Source organism: Meleagris gallopavo, chromosome 1, assembly GCF_905368555.1.
Source record: "Meleagris gallopavo chromosome 1, MGAL_WU_HG_1.1, whole genome shotgun sequence".
NCBI lineage: Eukaryota > Metazoa > Chordata > Aves > Galliformes > Phasianidae > Meleagris > Meleagris gallopavo.
The window spans coordinates 41,296,527-41,318,308 of record NC_139404.1 but is presented as its reverse complement, the minus strand read 5'-3'; the positions used below and the strand labels follow the sequence as shown (position 1 = coordinate 41,318,308).

The 21,782-nt window shown below is 40.9% G+C and overlaps 1 protein-coding gene across 2 annotated transcripts in view; it reads right to left on the bottom strand.

The window, feature by feature from the left end:
* Positions 1–18,908, bottom strand: part of ALX1 (ALX homeobox 1) — a 30,906-nt gene extending 11,998 nt beyond the window's left edge. The window contains exons 1-5 of one of the 2 annotated variants that reach the window (XM_085222379.1): positions 18,787–18,908; positions 17,016–17,142; positions 16,258–16,530; positions 13,784–14,088; positions 10,007–10,135 (exon numbers count right to left, since the gene is read on the bottom strand). In XM_085222379.1, the coding sequence (XP_085078505.1) occupies positions 10,007–10,135; positions 13,784–14,088; positions 16,258–16,489 (666 nt within the window). In that variant the 5' untranslated portion in view covers positions 16,490–16,530; positions 17,016–17,142; positions 18,787–18,908. Of the gene's footprint in view, positions 1–10,006; positions 10,136–13,783; positions 14,089–16,257; positions 16,531–17,015; positions 17,660–18,786 lie in introns of those variants that run through there. The other variant, XM_010708794.4, reaches the window with a different exon arrangement.
* Positions 18,909–21,782: the final 2,874 nt, after the last annotated feature.

Below are 21,782 nucleotides of genomic sequence, written 5' to 3'. Positions count from 1 at the left end.
CTCCCTGTTTACACATACAGGCATACGCACATTGGCACACCTCCTCACATGACTGCAGATTACCTTTCCACACAGACACATACACATAACTATTTGGGCACACCTCAGGCATCTTCTGCATATCTTAGGTGATCTGCTGAGGGGTAATGAAGTGAATAAGGTGCCTGAGGGAGCTGATCAAGGATTTTTCCTCCTTCCTGTGGACTTCTTGCGATCTACAGGAGGAGAGAGACTCTAGTGAGAGTTTCAGAGCTCTTCATAGAATCATAGAATATCTCAAGTTGGATGGCTCCACAAGGATCATCGAGTTCAACCTCTGGATCCACACAGAAGCACCCAAAACCAGATCCTATGTCTAAGAGCGTTGTCCAAACACTCCTTGAACTCCATCAGTTTGGAGATGTGACCACTGCCCTGGGTATCTTGTTCCATGCCCACTATCCTCCAGTGAAGGGCTTTTCCCTAACATCCAGCCTGACCCTTCCCTGATGCAATTCCATGCCATTGCCTCAGGTCTTGTTGCTGTCACAGAGGAGCTGTATGCCACCATGAGGCCTCCCCGTATCCTTCTCAGCTCTGGGCTGGACAAAACAGTTCTCATTCTCACCTCCTACTTTCAGCAGTTTATAAATTCCTCTAAAGCATCAGCTCATGAGAAACCCTCCACAGTTTGACTTGATTTTCAGCTTCCTTATTACCCTACCCCTGAGCCTGTTTTCACTTATAATCAGAAAAAAAATGTAGTCCTCGTGGAACAAGTGTTTTAATTGGGGGATTAAAGTATATATCTTAGTAAGACCCATTTGAACCATTGCCTTGGTTAATAAAGTTTGCTGCATTCAATCACACACAATATTCCTGAAGGTACCAGTGTCTCTTTCATGGCTCAGGATTCAGAGATTACTGAGTATCCTTTTGCCTGGAAGGTTATTCAGATCCTTTGCAGAATCTTAGAATTTTGGTTCTGACAATAAGGAAATAAAGGACCCTGAAAGAGTTGGTAAGTATGATTTTTAAGTTTATGGCAACTGAAAAGCCATTCAAGACTTGCTGCTTACTATTGCTTGCAAGCTTATTTTGAAGGAGGGATTTTGGAGCCACACAGCGTGTGATGAGCATATAAGGAAGAGTAGTAAAGAAGATAGCAGCTAACAATCTATAAAATCCAAATATATTTTCCTTTTCTTGAAAGTGCAAACTGCACACATTCTGTTTCTATCATGAACTCAGAAAACCAGAAACTCTGCCATCTCTACAAAGTCTTGTCTTTCTTTGTACCTTTCCTACTGTACAAGAACAGTAAAATCTTTTAATTGCAGTTTGTTTGTTTGTTTGTTTGTTTGTTTGTTTTTCATGACTACGTGTGCATTAATTGCAGCAGCAACTAAAAACAAATTAAGATTCTTTCCCTTTCTTCCTAGAGAACAAGTTATTCATTCCCGTATCCATGTTATTTAACTCCAGTTGGTTTTTCTGTTATTTCCCTACTGATATGGAAAACAGTCAAGGCAGCTAAAAAAATCCAGGAAAAAAATGATATTTCATGCAGATACAAACATAATACCGTTCTTTTTGATGATGTTTCCAGGCCAAATGGTTAATCTCAAAACATTCTCAACAGGATGAACCAATGCATCCATGTAGTTTCTAATATGGGAGCTAATTCTGAGGAAGCTCCTCATCTCTGTGCATGGGACAAAGTCTCATTTATCTGACCTACACAGATTTCTTTTTAAGAAACCTCATATTAAATGCTGCAGATGGTCAGACTGCACAGATGTAATTATGGGAATAGTTTTCCAAAAATAAATAAATAAATAAATAAATAAATATGTGTTTAAATAGGAGCATATACAGATTTGCCTTTAATATGGTCATGATGTGAAGACTTCAAAAGATCCAGTGGTCCAGTTTGAAAGTGTCCAATAACCTATGTGGTCTGGAGGTATCAAAAAATCACTCTTTCATTCTATTTTTCTATTAGTTTGATTTTCAGTAAACTATGTTTAGCACCACTCATTTTTCTGATATTTTTATCCTAGACAAATCTCTTTCAATTTAACTTTAGTGTGATTGCACAGGTGTAAATGAGAAAAGTATTCAGCCACAAATCCTAGAATAAATAAATGTTTTGTTAAAGAAGCACTTGAACAAGCTATTCATTGCTAAAATTTTCAAAGTGTCACCCTCGGTGTCTTCATTAGAGGAAGCAATTCAAATTAGTTAACTGAACTTCAGAATTGCTTTAAGATGCTAGAAGAGCTTTACATCTTCTTTCAAGAGACAGTTATGTCTTTCAGAAGTATATTTTAGTCATATCAAATTTCTGTTCATTTAGTTTGTTGAATGACTTCTCTTTTGATACTAGATGTTAATTTCTCAGCAAGAATTTACAACATAAATTACTTACAGGGAAATCTAATGCATAAGATATACCTGTATTAAGAATAAATACAGTAATGTTTTACAATAAGTCAAAATTATCAGGCCTTCTTCTGGTATGTTGGAAGGAAAAGGGACATTATGTACATGAATTTAAAGAAAATATTTTTCCTCTTAAGTTCTTGTGTGATCCATGAACTATATAAAAGGCAATTCAGAGACTGTGAATGAGCCCATACATGCAGTTCATCTCTGGTTTCTGTTAACATCACAAATAGCTTGAGCTTTGCTCTTGTGGTTACCATGAAATTACCAGAGCCCTTCAATATATTTACCTACTGTATATTTTATACACACACACGCACGCACACACCCTCCCAATAGGGGAAAAGAAACATAGAATTGCATAGCTGTGACAAGAATATAACTGGAGAGTTATGGCTGTTAATATGATTATGATGTTACTTCCTAAGCCTATGACCTTCTGCTTGACAACGTAGAAGAAGATAAGCTGAGGCAATAGGTCATCCCTCTTGGTCAACTTTTTTTTTTTCAGTAAAAATACCATATTCCTGGAGCTTCAGTCTTCCTGTATCAGACCTGTGGAAATTGCATAAACTCATTTTTCCAAATTTTCTGAGGTTTGTTATCTTTTACTCAGTTTTGGTTCTCCCATCACCAAATATATTGCATTTTAAAGTTTTTTTTCCTCATGTTATTGGAGCTAGCGGCCTATCCAGACCAGAGACACACAAATACAAGCACGTGTCTTCTTTTCGAGTGGATATGTGTTTTAGTGCTCCACATGGAAAAAAAAAAAAAAAAAAAAAAAAGAATCTCCTTTAAGATATTTAGATATGAACTTATTATATTATGCAATATATGTTATTCTATTATAATAAATATAATTTGTAGTTATTATTATTAGAGTAGTTAGACAAATTGTCTTTATTTTTACAATGTTCCTTTACATTGCAAGGGGGAAAAAGTGACACTAACTGAGCAGTTAAGCACTAACCTAACTGAAAAACATACAATTGTTGAAAGACTGAATGGCAAACAATACGTCACTCCTTTCTTCATGTGAAGCAACAACCCTTGCACTGCCAGAAAATTGCAACCTGGGCTTGCACAAGTGGCTGCCTTAAGCAGATAAAACAGATTAAAATACAGTTGATGTTAAACTGCTTAAAACTACTAGCTTACAATGTATAATCTGTAGGCTGTTCCTAGTCCATCAGCACAAATAATTTGGCCACCTTCCACTTACCACCATATTTTTTTTTCCTGAGGGCCTTTCAGGAACATCAAAAGTATGGGTAGAGAAGCCTGTGCTTCCTAAGTTTGCAAAATCATTGATTCATAGAAAAATTTAAGCAGAAAATGATTATTTTTCCAAATATCTGATAGCAGCTAACTTTGAATTTAGATAAGGTTACTCAAGCTCTATTGAGTCAAGTTTTGAATATCTCCAGCTATTCAAATTCAATAACTACCATGGTCAACTAGTTCCAAGGTTTTACTACTCTCACTGTATTTTTCCTTTACATCTAGACAGAATACTTCTCAGTGTAGTCTGTTATTCTTTCTATACTGGAGCAGACATTGGTTCTGGTGAGCTTGTGAAGATCAGCTGCACTCTATTGGGTACAGGCACATATGACAGCTACAACACATCATTTTCAAATATGCACATAAAATGCAAGTTGGCTCTTAGAAGCCAAAAACTTAGTGTTACAGCTCCAAAATACAAACATGATTAGTCAGTTTGCCAAGATGCAAAATACCGCAGAATTTGAAAGGACATCAAGTTTTGTAGATTAACCGTAACTTCTCCCCCTGCTGTCTCAGGGACAGATACAATAAGAATTAATTACATTTCATGTCCAATACCTTATGCTTGAAAAATATCATTAAAAATTAGTTCCTACCTCAGAAAAACGGATTTGTCTTGTAATTTACCCCCAGAACCCGTTCACTGAGTTATAGTACAGTATTTATAGAAAAAAAAATAATGTAAGAAAATACTGAGACTCAAGAAGTCTCACCACAAACAGTGATATTTTAGAATCAATAATAAAGTAAAAAATTAATGAACAAACTACCCTGTGTGAAATAGACACCACCCAAAAAGATGAGAACTGTTACTCTAGTTGGAAGATCAGCCACAGCAATGCAACTAGTCAGCACATCTGTGGCAAGCAACATACTACCCAGGTGGTGGCCCAGCCTGAGTTTCATGCTGTCACAGACAGATAGCATGAGTATATGATAAAGCTTCTTTGAAGCTAGCTCAGATATGTCTACCACATCTACTCCTATTTAATCAGTGTACCCATAGCTTTAATGAACTATTGTGATTAACTGTCATTTGTATGTCTACTACAGTTAAAAGAATTCTTAAGTCATATAACATGTGGTGTCTAATACTTGCCATATGAAAAATTTAATTGGAGCATGTAATTTTGATTATTGCTAATGAGAATTAACCATATGTACTAAGGCTAGAGCAGAACTATAATGGTGATCCAAGGGCTTAGCACATAACACATGTATACTGACACCACTTCTATTGTCTTCTATTGCCTAAACAAATCATTTGATGCCATGCCCTTTAACATACTTAACTGATTAATCAGTCTCATGGATATAGTATAAACTTTAACATCTTCTCTTCTATTTTTGAGATTTCAGCATTCTCCCTCTTTCTATATCCTATTTACTGAATCGCTTCAGTTCTTATATCTTAAAAATACTTTTGCCTTCTCTTGGAATTCCCACCTGCACCATGCTGGATTTTTCATTAAAGTAAGTTAAGTCCTGTCCAAATCTTGTCTGCATTTTCAAATAAAAATGATAAACAAGTACATTATAGTAGGAAGAAAAGTATAACAAGACAGGAAAAGACATTTCAGAAGGACTTTGAAGAATAATGAAACTGAACTGGACTCATAGAACTAGCAAGAGAAAAGATGCACAGTGTGGGAGTAGACTAGATGGAGTGGAAAATGTTTCTACTTTTCAGTGACACAGTTCAATTCAACTCTTTATGAAATAAATATTTACTGAATAAAGTTGAGCTAGGCAACTGAGAGAAAAACAAACTTTTAGAGATCATCTCACTTATTTTCTATCTACTTTAGGAAGAGACAATTTCACTGACCAGATTTTTATCAACTTTAAAAGGAACCATCTCTGTCATAAAAGTTCTTTTCATTAAACTTCCTAAGCATATATGTCTAGAATTATCTCACCACCAAGTTCTTCCTCTGAATGGTGTGTTTTTCTCATAAACCTTGTTTGTCAGCACTATAATAGTGTGAAAGATATCCCAAGACATTTTAAATAGCACTAGTCCAAGTATTTAGCTGACTGAACCACTGAACCAAGTACCACTTGTTAATGAAGCCAATGAATTTGTGGAGTGATACTGCACTCATTCCCCCTTTATTAGGATGTTGCCTCTTAGAGATTATATATGTGTGCAGAATTTGGATAGGTTAGGAAATATTTAACTTCTTGACAGCCAACTAAGCAACAAGTTTTGCGCAATAAACAGCAGCTAAATTCCACTTCCTAGAAAAATAATTCAAGGTTAGTTGAATTAGCAAAGTAAAAAAATTATCATCTAGAAAAAAAAAAAAAAAAGGCTGTTACTATTTCAGAGATAAAGATTTTTAATGTAATAGAAAATAAAATTGGATTATAGAAGATTCTGAGATACTAATCTCTGAAATAAATTGAAAAGCTTTTTTTCCTTATAGAAAGCCTTTCAGATTTATACAGTCACACAATGCATAGCAGCATAATGTTTTTAATTTGTAAGTGATTAAGATAATTAGCAAAGAGATTAAGCAGGGATCTCCACACTCTCTGTTGCCTGTAATATAGGGTAATGTTTCTGATGGAATGCAAGTGGTATGTCCATCTTGGGAATATATCCATGATGGGACTAAAGCAAAAATCTTCAGATTTCACATTCATATAATGCACATCAGAAATTCACATTTGTTCCTGTTTCTTCTGCCACACATCAGTAAGTATCCCATTCATTCATAGTCAAGCTAAAGTGATTTGTGTTCCAAGATCTCCAGGGAAATATAGTTATTTCAAAGTATAGGAAAAGCTGTCTAGTCTTTAGTGATGTCATTGTCACAGTAAGAGTGCTTGTACACAGGGAAAAATATCAACAACAACAAAATATTTGATTTAATTTCTTGCATTAGTTTTTACACATACGAGATTTCTCCAAGTACTGAATTAATGGAATTTCCTAGAAAATCAGTATGTAATGATGATGATCAAGCTGAGTGGAGCAGTTGATGCAACAGAAGGAAAGAATGCCATCCAGAGGACCAGGACATCCCTTAAAAGTTAATCCACATGAACCTAATGAGGTTCAATATGGCCAAGTGCAAGGTGTTGCACTTGGTCAGGGCAATTCCAGATAGGAAGAACTCATTGGAGAAGACCTCATTAAGAGCAGCCCTGTGGAGAGGAACTTAAAGGCTCTGATGGACAAAAAGCTGAACATGAGCCAGCAGTGTGCTCTTGCAGCCTCAAAGGCCAACTGTATTCTGAGCTGCCTAAAACAGCTATCTGCCCTGGCCAACAGGGAGGTTATTGTCCTCCTCTACTCTGCTTTTGTAAGGCTCCATTTGGAGTACTGTGTTTAGATCTGGGGTCCCCAGTACAAGAAACACAGAGCTTTTGGAGTGGGTCCAGAGGATAGCCATGAAGATGACCAAGGACTTGGAACATCTATCATATGAGGAAAAGTTGAAAGAGATAGGCTTGGTTAGCTTCGAGAAAAGAAGACTCAGGGAGACCTCATTGCAGGAGGGGGAACGACTTCTTGCATATTCTAATAGTGATAGGGCAAAGAGGGATGGCTTTAAAAGAGGGCAAATTTAAATTAGATACTTGGAAGAAATTCTTTACTCAGAGGATGGTGAGGCACTGGAACAGGCTGCTCAAAGAAGCTGAGAATGCCCCACCCCTGGAGATATTCAAGGCCAGGTTGGATGGGACCCTGGGCAACCTGATCTGGTGGATGGAAATCTTGCCTAAGGCAGGGGGATTGTAACTGAATAGTCTTTAAGGTCACTTCCAATCCAAGCCATTCTGTGATTCTACAATACAATACTAAGACCAAGCATGCAGATCACAGTTTTAAATATCTCTTTCTCCCTGAACTATAAAATAGATTAATGAGTTTAAAGGACAAATCATATATCAAACATCTATTTTCTGTGAATGACACACTTATAAATGAACATCTAGTTCTAAAGATTTGAATGTAAGGATGTTAGTGATCTTTGTGTTTTTAATATGGATATTCATTTTTGTAAGTATTCTCACTGGAAATAAACTCTGTATACATGATACATGTATAGTTCTACTGATCGTGAGGATTTATGAGTATGAAACTGAAGAATCACCACTAGCTAGCAAGAATGTGAACTTACATTGTCTATTATATGATAATTTCCTTGATATCTATTTCTTATTCTCATCTTTTTACAATATGAATATACAAAATCGACTTTCCATAGGTTTTAGATACTTGTTACTGGTAGTTTCCTATAATTCAAAAGTGTTTCTTTTAAAAAAAATTATTATTAGGACAATTTTAAGTACTTGCAAATGACCTAGTTATTCCATTAGTTTATCCTAAAAAACTTGACTATTGTGAAAACTTGTAAATGATGTCCCCCTAAAAGTACTAGATAAGTCTAGATTCAATTCAGTCTAGAAAAATGAGTCAGGGATAGAAAGCCCAAAGCGTAAGCACTATTCCTTGTGTCACAGTTTACCTGTTTTGAAGAGTATCCGGAAAGTCCTTCAAAAAATACTTGAACACCTTGAGATCTATGAGTGCCTGTGCACCTGCCTAGGTGTGGTTCAAGTTACTGATTGGTTGGTGTTTTTTTCTGCACTCACTTACCTGGGACTCAGATAGTTCTCAGACAAATATTGAGTCCTCCTACTTTAACACAGAGTGTATCACAGAATCACAGTATCAATCACAAAATCACAAGAATGGTTGAGGTGGGAAGAGTAGAGGTCACCTGGCCCAACCCCTGCCCAAGGAGGAACACACAAAGCAGATTGCTTAGGACCATGTCCAGGAAGCTTCTGAAGATCTCCAAGGAGGAGACTCCACAGTATCTCTGGGCACCTGTACCAGTGTTCTGTAACCCACACAGCATGTACGTGTTTCCTGATTTTCAGAGTTCTGCGTTCCAGTTTGTGCTCGTTACCTCTTGTCCTGGCACTGGGCACCACTGACAAGATCCTGGCTCTGTCTTATTTGCATCCTCCCTTCAAACTCTTGAAGGCATCTATAAAATCTACTCCAACCCCCATCTTCTCCAGGTTGAACAATCCCAATTATCATACAATGGTTTCTGATGCAATTCGGACTAATACACTGTTACATTATAAATTGTTAATGCACAGAATGATGGGTATCAAAGAGTTTGAAATGGTGTTGCCTATATTCTGAGCTGCTGGAACACAGGCTAGCTCTGTCCCTAACACTGAACTTAGTAACAGCCTTCTGAAAGGTAAAGCAGTTGGAATAAGATAGATGAGAAATGAACTCATGAGTTCTCTAGTCCTAAACTAAGCTGATTCAGCAAAGGCAGATCATGACCAAAGCAAACCTATGTAGACATTGCCAATAATGTTTTTGAATATGAGTGTATTCCTAAGTCTAGCAGAGACTTTGTTACCTGATGAAATAGAAGAGCATCAAGATACCAGTATGAAACGACTTTGCCAGAGGGATACTTTCTTTGGAGCCTTTTCTTTTTGAAAACAATGTGGGAAGCAAAAGACATGACAAGTAATGGCTTCAGTACAAAAGTATTCAGTGTTATGAAGAAAAAAAAAAAAAAGCAGGAAAACAATGACATAGAGTGAGGCAAGGCAAGAAAAGAAAAAGGATGAAGAATTGAAACAAACTACTATTGCTCGAGGGAGCTTTATTGTCTTCCTGTCTCCATCTTGAAGCTGTATGGATTCAGTTCTGATCATTCATGTCCATAAAAATGTTTCATGCTAGCAGAAGCCTAATTGTATTCAACTGCCTATTGAGGTCCATAAGAAAATTATGCATGTTTAATGCATCAGAATGAAACGGTCTAATGATAATACACTTTACGGTTCATCTTACCAGAGCATACATGAGCAGAGTTTTTAAGACAGGTATACCTCAGAATATAAAAATCCCAGAATTGAAATTCTAGTCCATTCCTTTCAATCTCAGCAAGTCCATAATTTATCTGAATTTGTGTATGGACATAAAAGTTATTCAAATCCCCACATAACTTTATGTGTAGAATGTAATTAGCTCTACAAACATATTGCCAATTGCCAATGCCATAGTACATAACTTATGTGAAAATGCAGCTCCTAAGATCATTCTTTTAAAAGTACATGTATTTTAGGAGTTATTTACTCATATTAGATGTTGGAACTGTTGTTCACAATGGCAGCGCTTGGCAACTTGTGTAAAGAAAACAAAAAGATAAACACTTGAAAGTCTTCATGCATCTTCCATGAAGATACATGCCTACAACAAGTGGAGAACCAAAGTACCATTTGGTCTTCAGCATACCTGAGGATAGCTGTCAGTCCTTGGAAGAACAGATATATCATAAGTGGCAGCAAAATGGCTCTTAGCTTGCTGGATCTGCCCATAGCGTTCTCTTTTCCTCCATTTTGCTCTCCTATTCTGGAACCAAACCTACAGTAAAGAAGAAAAATAGTCAAGATATACTCATATACTCAACTGCAAGTGTAGTTATTTCTGGATATTTAAAGAGTATATATTGCTTCCTTCTACTGTCTCAAAAAAAAAAAAAAAAAGAAAAAAAAAAGAGGAATAATCAGCTAGTCAGGCAGTGCTGACTTTGACAGTCAGTTCTTCAGTAGAAAATCTCCAAGTAGCAGCAAGTCATATTGTAAAGAGACTTTATCTTAATTTCAAGTGACAACTCACTTGATATGTCAACCCATGCTCTGTCTCTTGGAGATATATACAGTATATACAGTATATACAGTTAATTGCATTAATGAAAAGGCAGGAAAAGCTAGCACCAAGACTATCCATCCCACTTTCTATAAGCAAGGATCATAGCTGTCAGTGAAGGAAGATGATAAAAAAATCATCAGACCATAGTTTATATTATGATATTTTCATACTTGTGTTAGAAAGTATCTAGTTTCTGACAATAGAAGACAAAGAAAATGACACTAAGATTACAAAATAATTTAGTTGTGAAACAATGCCTCAGCTTAGGGCTTTCTTTATACTTAAGTAGTGAACAGTTATATGATATTTTGAGTGTCGTGTTGTCTCAAAATCTATTGTATACATGCTTTCACTGTTAGACATTCAAATTTTTCTTCTTTAAGACAGTTTGCTTTGGGCTGGGTAAGACTTGTCTTGTTTAACTAAAATGACTGCTAAGGAAAGTAAATATCCCTTTATAAAAGTAAAATTATCTAAGTCTTTATTGCTTAGCAAATTCATTTTGACTCTTTTTAAGAAGTCATGCCATTAACAGAATGCTGTGGGTTTTTTTTAATGGAAACAATGACATTGCCTAGCTTTCCTCCTAAATGAATAGTGAACCTACCTGAATAGATATGTACACTAACACTTTTATAAAAAGTGACTGTGAATCCCATTTTGAGGGTTAGTTTCCAGTCCTTGATGGTAGCAGCACGTTTTGTAATTAATTTTTTTTACGTCAATCTCTGGAGAACTCAACTTTCCTTTCATGCAACCAGAGCATAATTTTTCTCATTTTCATTCTCAAGAATTTGTTGGAAATCTAGTATGTCCAATCTTTTAAAATGCAGTCAGCAATCAAAGCAAGGCCCAGGCATGTAACTACTGAGGGTATATTCCTAAGGGCTTTTCTGGTAAATCTGTATTATTTATTATACCCGAGGCTCAGCAAAAAGAAAAGTAAAGGAAAAAAGAGTTCTCCTGTCTCCACAGGAGGCACCAAGAGCACACTAAGGGAATTTAGTAATGAGGTCCTTTCACTGAAAAAAGACCTTGACAATCTCCTTAAAATGAGTGTCAATTACTTCACTGACATGCAGCAGGAAAGAGAACAACTTAGATAAATTAAGTTCAGGTTGGCTCTCTCTGCGTGTATGCAGGACAAATATTAAACTGGATCTTGATGAAATGGCAGTGAAGGGAAATGTGGGCAATGTATCCAGCTGATCATTCTGCTAAACTAAATCAAACAATTTGCTTGAATTTATCGTTGCTAAAGGAGGAAAAAAAGGAAATTTTTTTTTTTCCTTTGACAATCCCCAAAAATCTTTCTGTTTACATCGCTTTACTAGAAACTGACTCTTGGCAGAGATAAAGTAACCATTTGCTTCCACAAAGCAATGTAAAAATCTGCTGCTTGTTATCCTTGAGTTGCCAGATGCTTTCCTCTAATGATGTAAGGCTTTTTAAATTGCTTAATCTTGTGATGGAATACTGTTGCTACTCTGAATAAAAATGATCACCATTTCCTTTCATATTTAGCATATAAGAAATGCGAAGATCACTTATCTTTTAAGGGGAAAATGTTTATAAAGGAAATAGATAGTCTGTGAAAGTCTGATGCAGACACATACGTTTTCATATTTACTCTCTTATTCCTAATACTTTTACCATATGAAGATTCTAAAGAACAAAGTGAGAGAAAAAACGAATTGACAAATTTTACTCCATTCTCCCCTCCCTGTTCTGTCTATTAATTTATTTTACCATATGAAGATTCTAAAAAACAAAGTGAGAGAAAAAATGAATTGACAATTTTTACTCCATTCTCCCCTCCCTCTTCTGTCTGTTAATTTATGTTACTGTATGAAGATTCTAAAAAACAAAGTGAGAGAAAAAACGAATTGACAATTTTTACTCCATTCTCCCCTCCCTCTTCTGTCTGTTAATTTATTCTTGAAGTAGTTCTCATGACTCCAGAATTATGCAATTGTAAGAACAGCAATTTAACACTGTAGCAACTTTTTTTTTTTTTTTAAGTCACGAATAAATCCTAATGAATACAAGTCCTACTTGGAATACTGTCCCAGATTTGGAGGGGAGGAATTGCACAGAACTTGAAGAGTTAAAAACCACCCAACTGAGTTCTATTGGCATCATTGATATCATATTGGTATAACAGGCAGATGATTTTAGACTACTTTCAGATGACAACAGTGAGGATGCCATCTGGTTGAACAGACATGAAAAGAGCACTTCTTTATAAAATTAATAAGTGGAGTTCATTTCTGAATGTGATCCTGGTTTAATTTCAGTTGTATGCATGTGTGTTGATGTCTATTTCTCTATATGTATGCGAGAGTATGTGTTCCATTACAACTTGTGAAGTTGTAATCATATTCAAGCCATTAAGTTGAAAAAATCAATCCCAGTCTGCAAGAATCTACGGGACTACTATTCCCTGAATTGAGATGTTGAGTATTAACTGAACAGAAAGTATCTCTAAAATCTGTGTAAACTTGCAAAATGCAATTCACACGCTTTTCTGAAGGGAAGATCTCAGTAGGGAAGGGGATGCATTTCCTGGACATTTAGCTTCTTTTCTCACCATTATACATCCAAAGTCACAAATATTCTTTGGATTAGTGTAAGTGCACATACTGAATCAATCAATTTCATATGCAGTTAAGATATTCAGATACTGCACTAAGTTGCCAAAAATACATTTTTTTCAAAAATTAGAATAACAATCTATTGGATATGGAAGTTTAAAAGCAAGCAAACATACTTTCCAATTTTCCTAATTTGAAGTATGAAACAGAGATGTGACTATTATGTCCTTGTGGTACATATACATCATGCACACTCACATACAAACTCACACACACAGACATTTATAGATATGAGCAATTCCATTGCTTACTCTTTGGATATAAACAAGAAATTTGAGTGCTCTTTAGACTTGTGCTTTTCATGCCACAGCACACGCAGAATCCTCTATGTTCAAGCTTTGTATCATCAGTAGTCTGAACTACTTAAAATGTATTTCTTTAATGGGATCTTTACACATTAGCACTTCATGCCTTTGGTGCCTGGAATTTAAGCATGACTACCAGATATCAAAAGCGCTTTCATATTGATATTGCTCTGCCGTGTTTTCAGCAAGTTGCTAAAACAGCAATGAAAACTATTAAAAAATATGTAACAGTAACAGCAATATTTTAGCACAGCAACACTGCACCTTATACCTAGAAGGAAATAAAGCAGAGTAATCAATTTATGTTAGCTTTGTGGGCTTTTGTACAATCCCCAAGAGTGTCATTTCTCAGTTCTTGCAATGCACAAATTGTCAAGGAAACGCTCAATTTTGGTTCCTACCTGAACTCTGGCCTCAGTGAGCTCTGTCCTCAGAGCTAGCTGCTCCCTCACGTAGACATCAGGGTAATGAGTTTTCTGGAAGACTTTTTCCAGCTCCTCCAACTGCAAACTGGTGAAAGTTGTTCTGTGTCTCCTCTTTTTACTGCTGGAGACATTGCTGTCACACTTATCACCCAGTTCATCCAGTTCCCCCTTCTCCTGCATCCCCTTCACCGGAGACATCCTCAGGTTGTTACAGTTGTCCAAAGGCCTGTTCAGCTCCGTGTGAAGAGGCTGTCCTTCCACTTTGGTAATCCCATAGTTCACTGTACACAAAGCAAGGGAGGGAAATAACTGGTAAACTATGGTCATTTGGAGTGAAGGGTACATATGAAACTGTTTCATAGGGAGCCGAATTCTGTGTACGTCTACTTCTATGTGAGATGTGGGAAAGGAATCTGCAATGTTAATCACAAATAGAATAAGAGTATAAAACTACAATATTTAAACAGAGCACTGTATTTGAAAAGATCATCTAAAATATTTCAGTGTAAGGAGAGTACTTGAGTGTTTTTACGCTGCCACTAAAGTAGGTAATAATCCATGAAATCAGCTTTAACTGGAGTTGTACAGATAAGAAATCTTAGTACAAAACAGTTTTTCCTATAGGTGGTATAAAGCTACTGGCAAACATTCCTTTAGACTTGGAAGCAGATAGACAAAAGTCCATCTGTTTATACGAAAATACAGAATAATTTTAGTATAAAGGAAATAGCTGCAAACTGACAAATCAAGAAGTAAATGAAACTGAAAATCAACTTCTCTTTACAAACTCAATAGATTCCACATACTTTCCCTTGGATTTGTAAAATGGAATTGTTTCCAATTAAGTTTGTTATGATTGGAAAATGTAGAGAGTTTCTGCAAAATGTTAACATGTTAAAAGAGATTGTTTCAAATACTTTGTATAAGGATTGCTGGCACTATTTGTCTTTAGGTAAAATCTGAGTGGTACAGACAAGAAAAACTTCTGTATAGCATCTTAAGAAATCGAAGCATTCCCTATTTTTCTATTTTTACACATCTCACATCAAAACAAAGACATGTGATGCATTACAGGAGTCAGAAGGACTTTCTTTTTTACTCTCAGAAATGGACACACACACAAAAAAAAAAGCTTTAAAAGTGTTGAAATTAGAACTTAGATGGCTGTCATGTCACATAGGATAAGGAGCCTGCTTTTGGGTTTTCTCGCTTTCTCAATAATTAATTTTCTTTCAGTCTGGAGTGATTTGAACCAAACGGAATTTTGAGATACTTACCATCAGTATGTACATAGATAGGAAATGCCCCCAACACCCCTAAGGCACACACTAATTAAGAAAGATTTCAATGTGTAAACCAATTTTCCACAGGTTTTCTAAATTGCACTTACAGAACTCTGTCATTATTTCTTATGCACTGTTTCATACAAAAAAGATTGCCCTCCAAATAAATAAATAAATAAATAAATAAAATAAAATCCAAAAACCTCAATATCTATATAAAGCCAGAAAATATGGAACATGGTTAGTCTCATTAAGGCAGCTGATTTCAATCATATTTCCGATGCTGCTTTAGGACAGGCTTTTAATTATTTTTTATTTTTTTTTCCCCTAAACACGAATTCCATCCGGAGGGGAATAAAGAGCAAAATTCTGGATTGTTTTATAAATAAAACGCAGCACACTCTCCTTTGCCGATGGAGGGGTAGAGGGGGAACAAAAACACTAATATGTAATAGCATCGTGTGAGTTACCTAAATCGTTTTCAGTCCGTACAAAGAATCACACGTCACGTCGGCTGCACATTACTCAGTGGCTTAGTAAAAATAATAACGATAATAACGATAAATACTATAATCTCTGAGAGTTATTTAAAGAGCAGAACACGACCAAGTGACCTTCCGTTTCCAATCCGCGGCGGTGCCTTTCTGATCCGGCGGGTTTCGCGCCCGCAGCCCTCTGGGCCGCCCCTCCTAGAGCGGTGGAATGGGAACCCCGAGCCCAGCCAGGCGCGGAGTGGAGAGGCGCGGAGCAGACAGGCGGCAGCGTCCGTGGGACCTCTGCAGCCGCCAGGCCCCGCCGCTCCGCCGCGGCCCTTCCCCGGCAGCCCTGCCCGGCTCCTTCCTCCCTCCGCGCTGCCTATTCCCCCGGCCGGGCTGCGCGTCCAGAGAAGGAGTAAAGCCCAGCGACTTTGCTCTGTACTGGCAGAGAGGGCAGCAGAAAGGTGAAGAGCTCTTCCAGGCCAGCGGTCGCCTTTTCCCATTTTTTTGAATCGCTGTTATCATCAATATTCTTACTGACGTTACCGATAGTGTTGTTATAATTATTATTTAGCAGGCTACCCCTCGCATGCCAGCACCCAAAGGCTGCGTGGCTCCCCCCGCTCTCCCGGGCAGAAGCAGAGGCTAACCCTGTGAGGAGGAGCAGAACGCAGCTGAACTGCTGTCTTACCGTTGTTGTCCTGGCAGGGCGATGTCCTGTCCAGCCTCACATGATGCTCAGCCCTTTGCAGAGGGTTGAAGGCCTGCACGCATTTGCTGCCTGACGTTTTGCTATAAAAGGACTCATTGTCCAAGGTTTCCATAACGTGCTCCAAAGTGCCTCCTGCTCCCATGTAAAAGTCACTGTTCTTGCTCGGCTGGCTCTTCAGGGCAAACTTCTCGCTCAGAAAATCCATAATCATCTAAGGCTGCCGGAGAGCCTCTTCCCTAGACAGAGGCTGGACTGTGAGCAGGGGAGGGGGAGTGGATGGGAAGGAAGGAGGGAGGGAGAGATGTTCGGAGCTCAGAGAGCTGCTTTCGCTTCGAGCCTTTGATTTGTCTTGTCTTTAGAGGGGGAATCTGAAGTTGCTTTATATCTTGAAGCTCAGCGGGGCTCCTTACGCAACCTCCCATTTCTAATGAATATGAAAATCGGCAAGTGCCGTAACTCCACCCCGGGTCCCCCAAGACCTAATCCCAACACAGGAGGGAGTTCCAGGCCCATTTTAGACAGACACATGTGTTTCAGACAGACACACATATACACGGGCATGCGGGGAGGGTGAGGGGAGATGGGAGGGAGGGAGAGAAGGAGGGACGCGAGAAGGACATTTTCCTTCCGTGACCCATTCTCATTTCTCCGGGGATCCCGAAAAGAGAGCAATCTCTCACTTCCGCCCTTTCCCAGCTCCCCGAGAGGCGCAGCTCGGGAATTGCAGGGGCACATACCCTAGAGTAAAGGATCTCCCGAAATCAATCCAACTGATGCTCAGTAGCTGCGGTCCTGCTCTCTGCAGCAGCAGTGAAGAACCAATGCACTTTCTTCCCTAAATAGCTCAGCAGTTCGATTCGAAAGCTGGAGGGAAAAAATAAATGTTGTTCGTGCAGTGGGGATGGGAAGCACAGAAACAGAAAAGCAAAAGTTGCTCAGAAGCTGTCCTGAAAGGGAATTTGGTTTCTATGCAGCACACTCGCAGTCCACTTCTGTGTGTTAGTGAGATCTAGTCAAACAGAGAATGGCAAATCAGAACCTAAAGTGGTAAAAAAAAAAAAAAGAAATGATCTTGCACGTTTGCATTCCTGTGAATACTGAGCAAGCAGAGGTTTTCACCCAAAATATGAGAAAAGTGTTTCATTCCTTGGTCCACTGACATATCAGCAGGATTTAAGACATGGATGAGACAGAGTTTGGAGAACCCTTCCCCCATGGTGAGAGAAAAAGAGCTGCTTTAATGGTAGGGACGTTCAGGGATACCTGAACGAGCTATCTCTCCGCTGATGCAACATACAGCTGCCCGCATCACCCCACTTGCATAGCCCCTCCCGCACACGCACGGGCGCACCGTGCGCTCTCCGAAAACCACAGAACTGTACCGCAGGCGGTGGCACCCTGCACCCCACCCGCCCCGTTCCCAGCGCTGCCTCTGACATCCCACCGGGGGGAGCACGGAGGTGGCGAGGGGGGAATTGGGGCTGACGCGTGTGTTTGGGGCTGGGGTTTGCTTTGGCCCTCTTTGCACGAGTTCTCATGGAGAAGTAGATGGGAAGTGGACTCGTGCGAAGGGGTCCCGGCGAAGAGCAGGCCCGCTGCAATTGTCCCCTCCTTGCTCTCTGGATTTTCTCGAAGAAGCGGCATTTTCCGCTTTGCACCTTTAGGAGCAAAGTCTGCTGCAGACCCGAGGAAACAGATGCTCTCCCTGCCCAACCCCCTCCCCCTCCCGGCCCCACCGCTCGCATCTCGGTGTGCCGGCGCTCCGGCAGCTTGTTTATAACTGTGCCTTAAAAGCACTAAATGCCTTGGGGGAGGGAAAAAGAAAGAAAGAAAAAAAAAAAAAAAAAGAAAGAAAGAAAGAAAGAGAGAAAGAAAAAAAAGGAAAAAGCAAAAACAAAACCAAAACCCGGAGCTCTCGGTGTCTTTTAAATGAAAGACACATGCAACGCTATTTAGCCTGCAATCCACTTTTATCCCAATAAACGTCCCTCTTTAAAGGCAGCTAGTAAACCCTAGGGATGCCGAGGACAAGGAGCATCTCATGTGCCCGTAAAACCGTAAAACTCCAGCTCCCAGCGGCAGCAGCACAGCAGCGGGGCTTTTTGCAGTGAGACCGTAGGAGTGCGGTTGCCCGCCCGGGGCGTCCCGAGAACTGCCTCGACTGCGGCGCCGCTCTCTCCCTCCCGACAGCCCGGAGTGGCCGTAACACCGACGGCAGCGCTCCCCGCTGCGGGGGCAGCCCTGGACTCGGAGCCACTGCCGCGTCTTCCGCGCAGCCCCCACCGCTGGACTGAGAGCAGAGCCCTCCCGCAGCGTCTTCACCCCGGGGACGGCTCCTCTCCCTCCTCGCCCCGTCTGCGCACTCAGCGCCGTGGTTCACACCGCGGTGTCCGCACCGTTGCCGCTCCGAGAGCTGAAGGCAGGGAGCTACGCGAGGTATAACCACCCCCACCACTCCTGGCGCAAACAAACAAGTAAATAAACATACAAATAAGTAAATAAACAAACCACGGAGCTGCTTCTCAGCGTGGTTAGCTCCAGGGCCCAAATTCTGCTCTCGTTTACCTCTGCGCACCCCAACTGACTTCAAAGGGAAAGAGGGATGCAGCCGAGGGGAGAACTGGCTCCGCTCGTGGCATTCGTTCTTAAAAGCTTGCGAGCAGAAAGCTGACGTCAGCAAACAAAAAACATTTTAAAAATGTTTGGACGGGTCCTTGGGGAGAAGGCGGCAAAGAATTTTTTTTCATTTTTTTAAATCTTGCGCTGAGGAGAGACAGCTTTGAAAAGCATCTTTCTTCAGGGAGCGCTCCCCTCCGGCAGGCAGCCCTATTATCAAGGGCTGAGCGCAGATGTGCCGCTGTGTTTCCAGAGATGGAGTATCTCCTAAACCTTCTGTGAAAGGGTGTGAGGTGTGATGGAGAGACGTTTCGTGGCCAGAGGTGGTGTGAAGGAGCTCGCCCCCGCCGTGCTCGGGGCTCCTGGAGGCACTCCGTCCCCTGGGGTGAACCGGGGGGGGGAGCACACACGGCGGGGGTGTTAACGCTCGGCACCCCGGGGTTCTCCGCGGGGAGCGCGGCTGCCGCCTCCTCCGCCCTCGCATTCCTCTGTCCTTTCTTGAGCTCAGCGCTTACAGACCCTAAGGGAAGAATTAGAATCCCGCACAAATCGCACCGACTGCAGGCGTCTCGCTGCTGGAAAAAAAAAAAAAAAAAACGCGTTAGGGAAAGAAATGTGAGTGTGAGAACGGGATGGGACCCATCTCCCGCTCAGGACTCTCAGCCCCGGCTCCGCGCTGGGGCCGCCCCTGGAGCTGCTTGCCTTTCCCGGCCGGGACAGCGCTGCCACTCGTTGCGATCCCCTCCAGTTCTTCTTTTGTTTAAATAAAATGAAAAAGCGACGGCATCAACACCGGCGGGGGTTCCCTTTCCAAACGGCCCAGGAGCCTCCATCCCCACACCTCCTCTGCCCCCTCTCATTTCTAGCACCGTTATTTAGCTATGGGTGTCTGGGCATAAAAAATATAAGTTTTAGTTTTGAATTTATTTTGTTCTCTTCCGCTCAGGGCAGTTAAAACACGAAGTGTCTATGGGGGAATTGGAAGAAATCAACATTGCCTGAGAGTGAACTAAACGAATATAGGGTTATCATTCGCTTCTCTCCACACACACACCCTCCGGTTATGCAGGAAAGTGGGAAGGAGAGGCTGTGAAGGTGCTTCATGGGAGCTATTTTGCGCGGGGCAGGAGAAAAGGAGAGAGATGATTTCGTTGAGTGGGGCCGAAAATGCCAACAGCTGCAGGGGGAAGAGGGTCCGTGAAATAGGAAGGGAAGTGAAGACAGGTGCCCTGATGGTGCGATGTTTTCAGCAGCAGCCGCTCCTTTGCCGAGGCAAAGTCACGCAGGGAGTCTTTTAATTAATTTATTTATTTTCATTTGTTCCCCATTTTTTTCGCAATAGATCAATTCGGGGCAATGTTAAAGCAAAATGCACCAAGAAATGCTCGTCCCCGTGCCCATCGTTCGGTCCCAGCAGTGTCCGCCCCTCCCCACGGGGCCGAGAGAAGGCGCAAAAGGTCCCCCCAGGGCTCCTCCCTAACCTCCCGAGTATCCCCTGGGGGCTGCGGCAACCACAAGTCGCAGATTCACAACCTCGGCTGAGTCCGAATTGTCCAGACATCCTGTTTGTGAGAAGGAACCACGTGAAGTATAATTTATTACCGTGAGCAAAAAAGGCGCAATATATTTCAGTGCATACTGATACAAGTTGGGTTTGGAGAGTTTTTTTTGTTTGTTTGTTTGTTATTGTTGTTGTTGTTGTTTTAAGTGAACATCGCCATTCCGATGTTTAAAAGCAAAGATCGTCCTTCGTAGCTCGGCAGCGAAGCTGCAAAAAGGGCCACATCCAGGTCCCGTTTAACGAACTTTCTTTCTAAAGGGCACTTTTTGTTCACCTAAGAAAACAAAACTCCGTTCTAGTCCAGGAGGGCGGTTTTACAGGTTTTTTTTTCCGCTCGAAGGGGAAGTGTTTCATTGACTTTGTTTGGAAGGACTTTACCCAAAGCCTGAAGCTTCACACATCACTCAGAGCGAAGGAGCAAATGGATTCCTCGTTTGTCGGGCAATCCGATGCCGATGCTGCGTGAGCAGAGGGGGACCACTCATGCCCGGCAGTGCTCGGGCCGCTCCTCGTTCCGCCGGGCCCGAGCCCGGAGCATTTCCCAGGCTCGAAGTTCCGAAGCTCCCAAGTATTGCCCACAACCCAGCCCAAGCGCAGTGACAGCGGACCTTTCACAGTTCTTGCAGTTCGGCGCTTTGGCAATCCCTCAGCTGTTCAGGGTGTTCCTCGTAACACACCTGCACGGATACAAATGAAGATTTCAGGGGAAACAGACGTAACTGGTGCAGGGGAAGCTTCCGCCGTCCCGCTCCCCGCGTTAACAAAGAGGGGTTGCTGTCGGAGCTGCACCAACTTCGACGCTTCCTGCAATACGTAGTGGCTCTCCTTAAGCCATCTAATATTTCTTTCAACACAAAATGGAACGAGATAACGCTGTGAGTGTGGGTTTAATCTCAGCGTCATAGGAAATTTCAGCAGAGATGCTCTGTAAACGCAGGTCAATCTCTTATCTTGATCTAGTTCAAATTATAATGAAGCCTACTTACATATGTGCTATGAAAACAAATTCGACAGGAGTTTTATCTATGTGCGGCCGCCGTTACAGCTCTTTATCAAGGTTAGAAAGAATTTGAACACTGGGCCGTGGGACTCACAGCAGCTTGGCACTAAGCAGAAGGAGGCTCTTAAAGTTGCTCCTATCCGAGATCTGACTCTTGCTCAACACTTTCTGTAAGGGAAGCACCCTGCTTCTCACTTGGGGCCCCAGAAAAGAGCCGCGGTGTCTCTTTGTCCTCAGCCTGGACGGGACCGGGGAAGGCGGCTGTCACACTGTCTTCGCGGGGCAGTGCTGCAGGCTGCAGCTCGTGTTGCAGCACTGGTGGTGCTC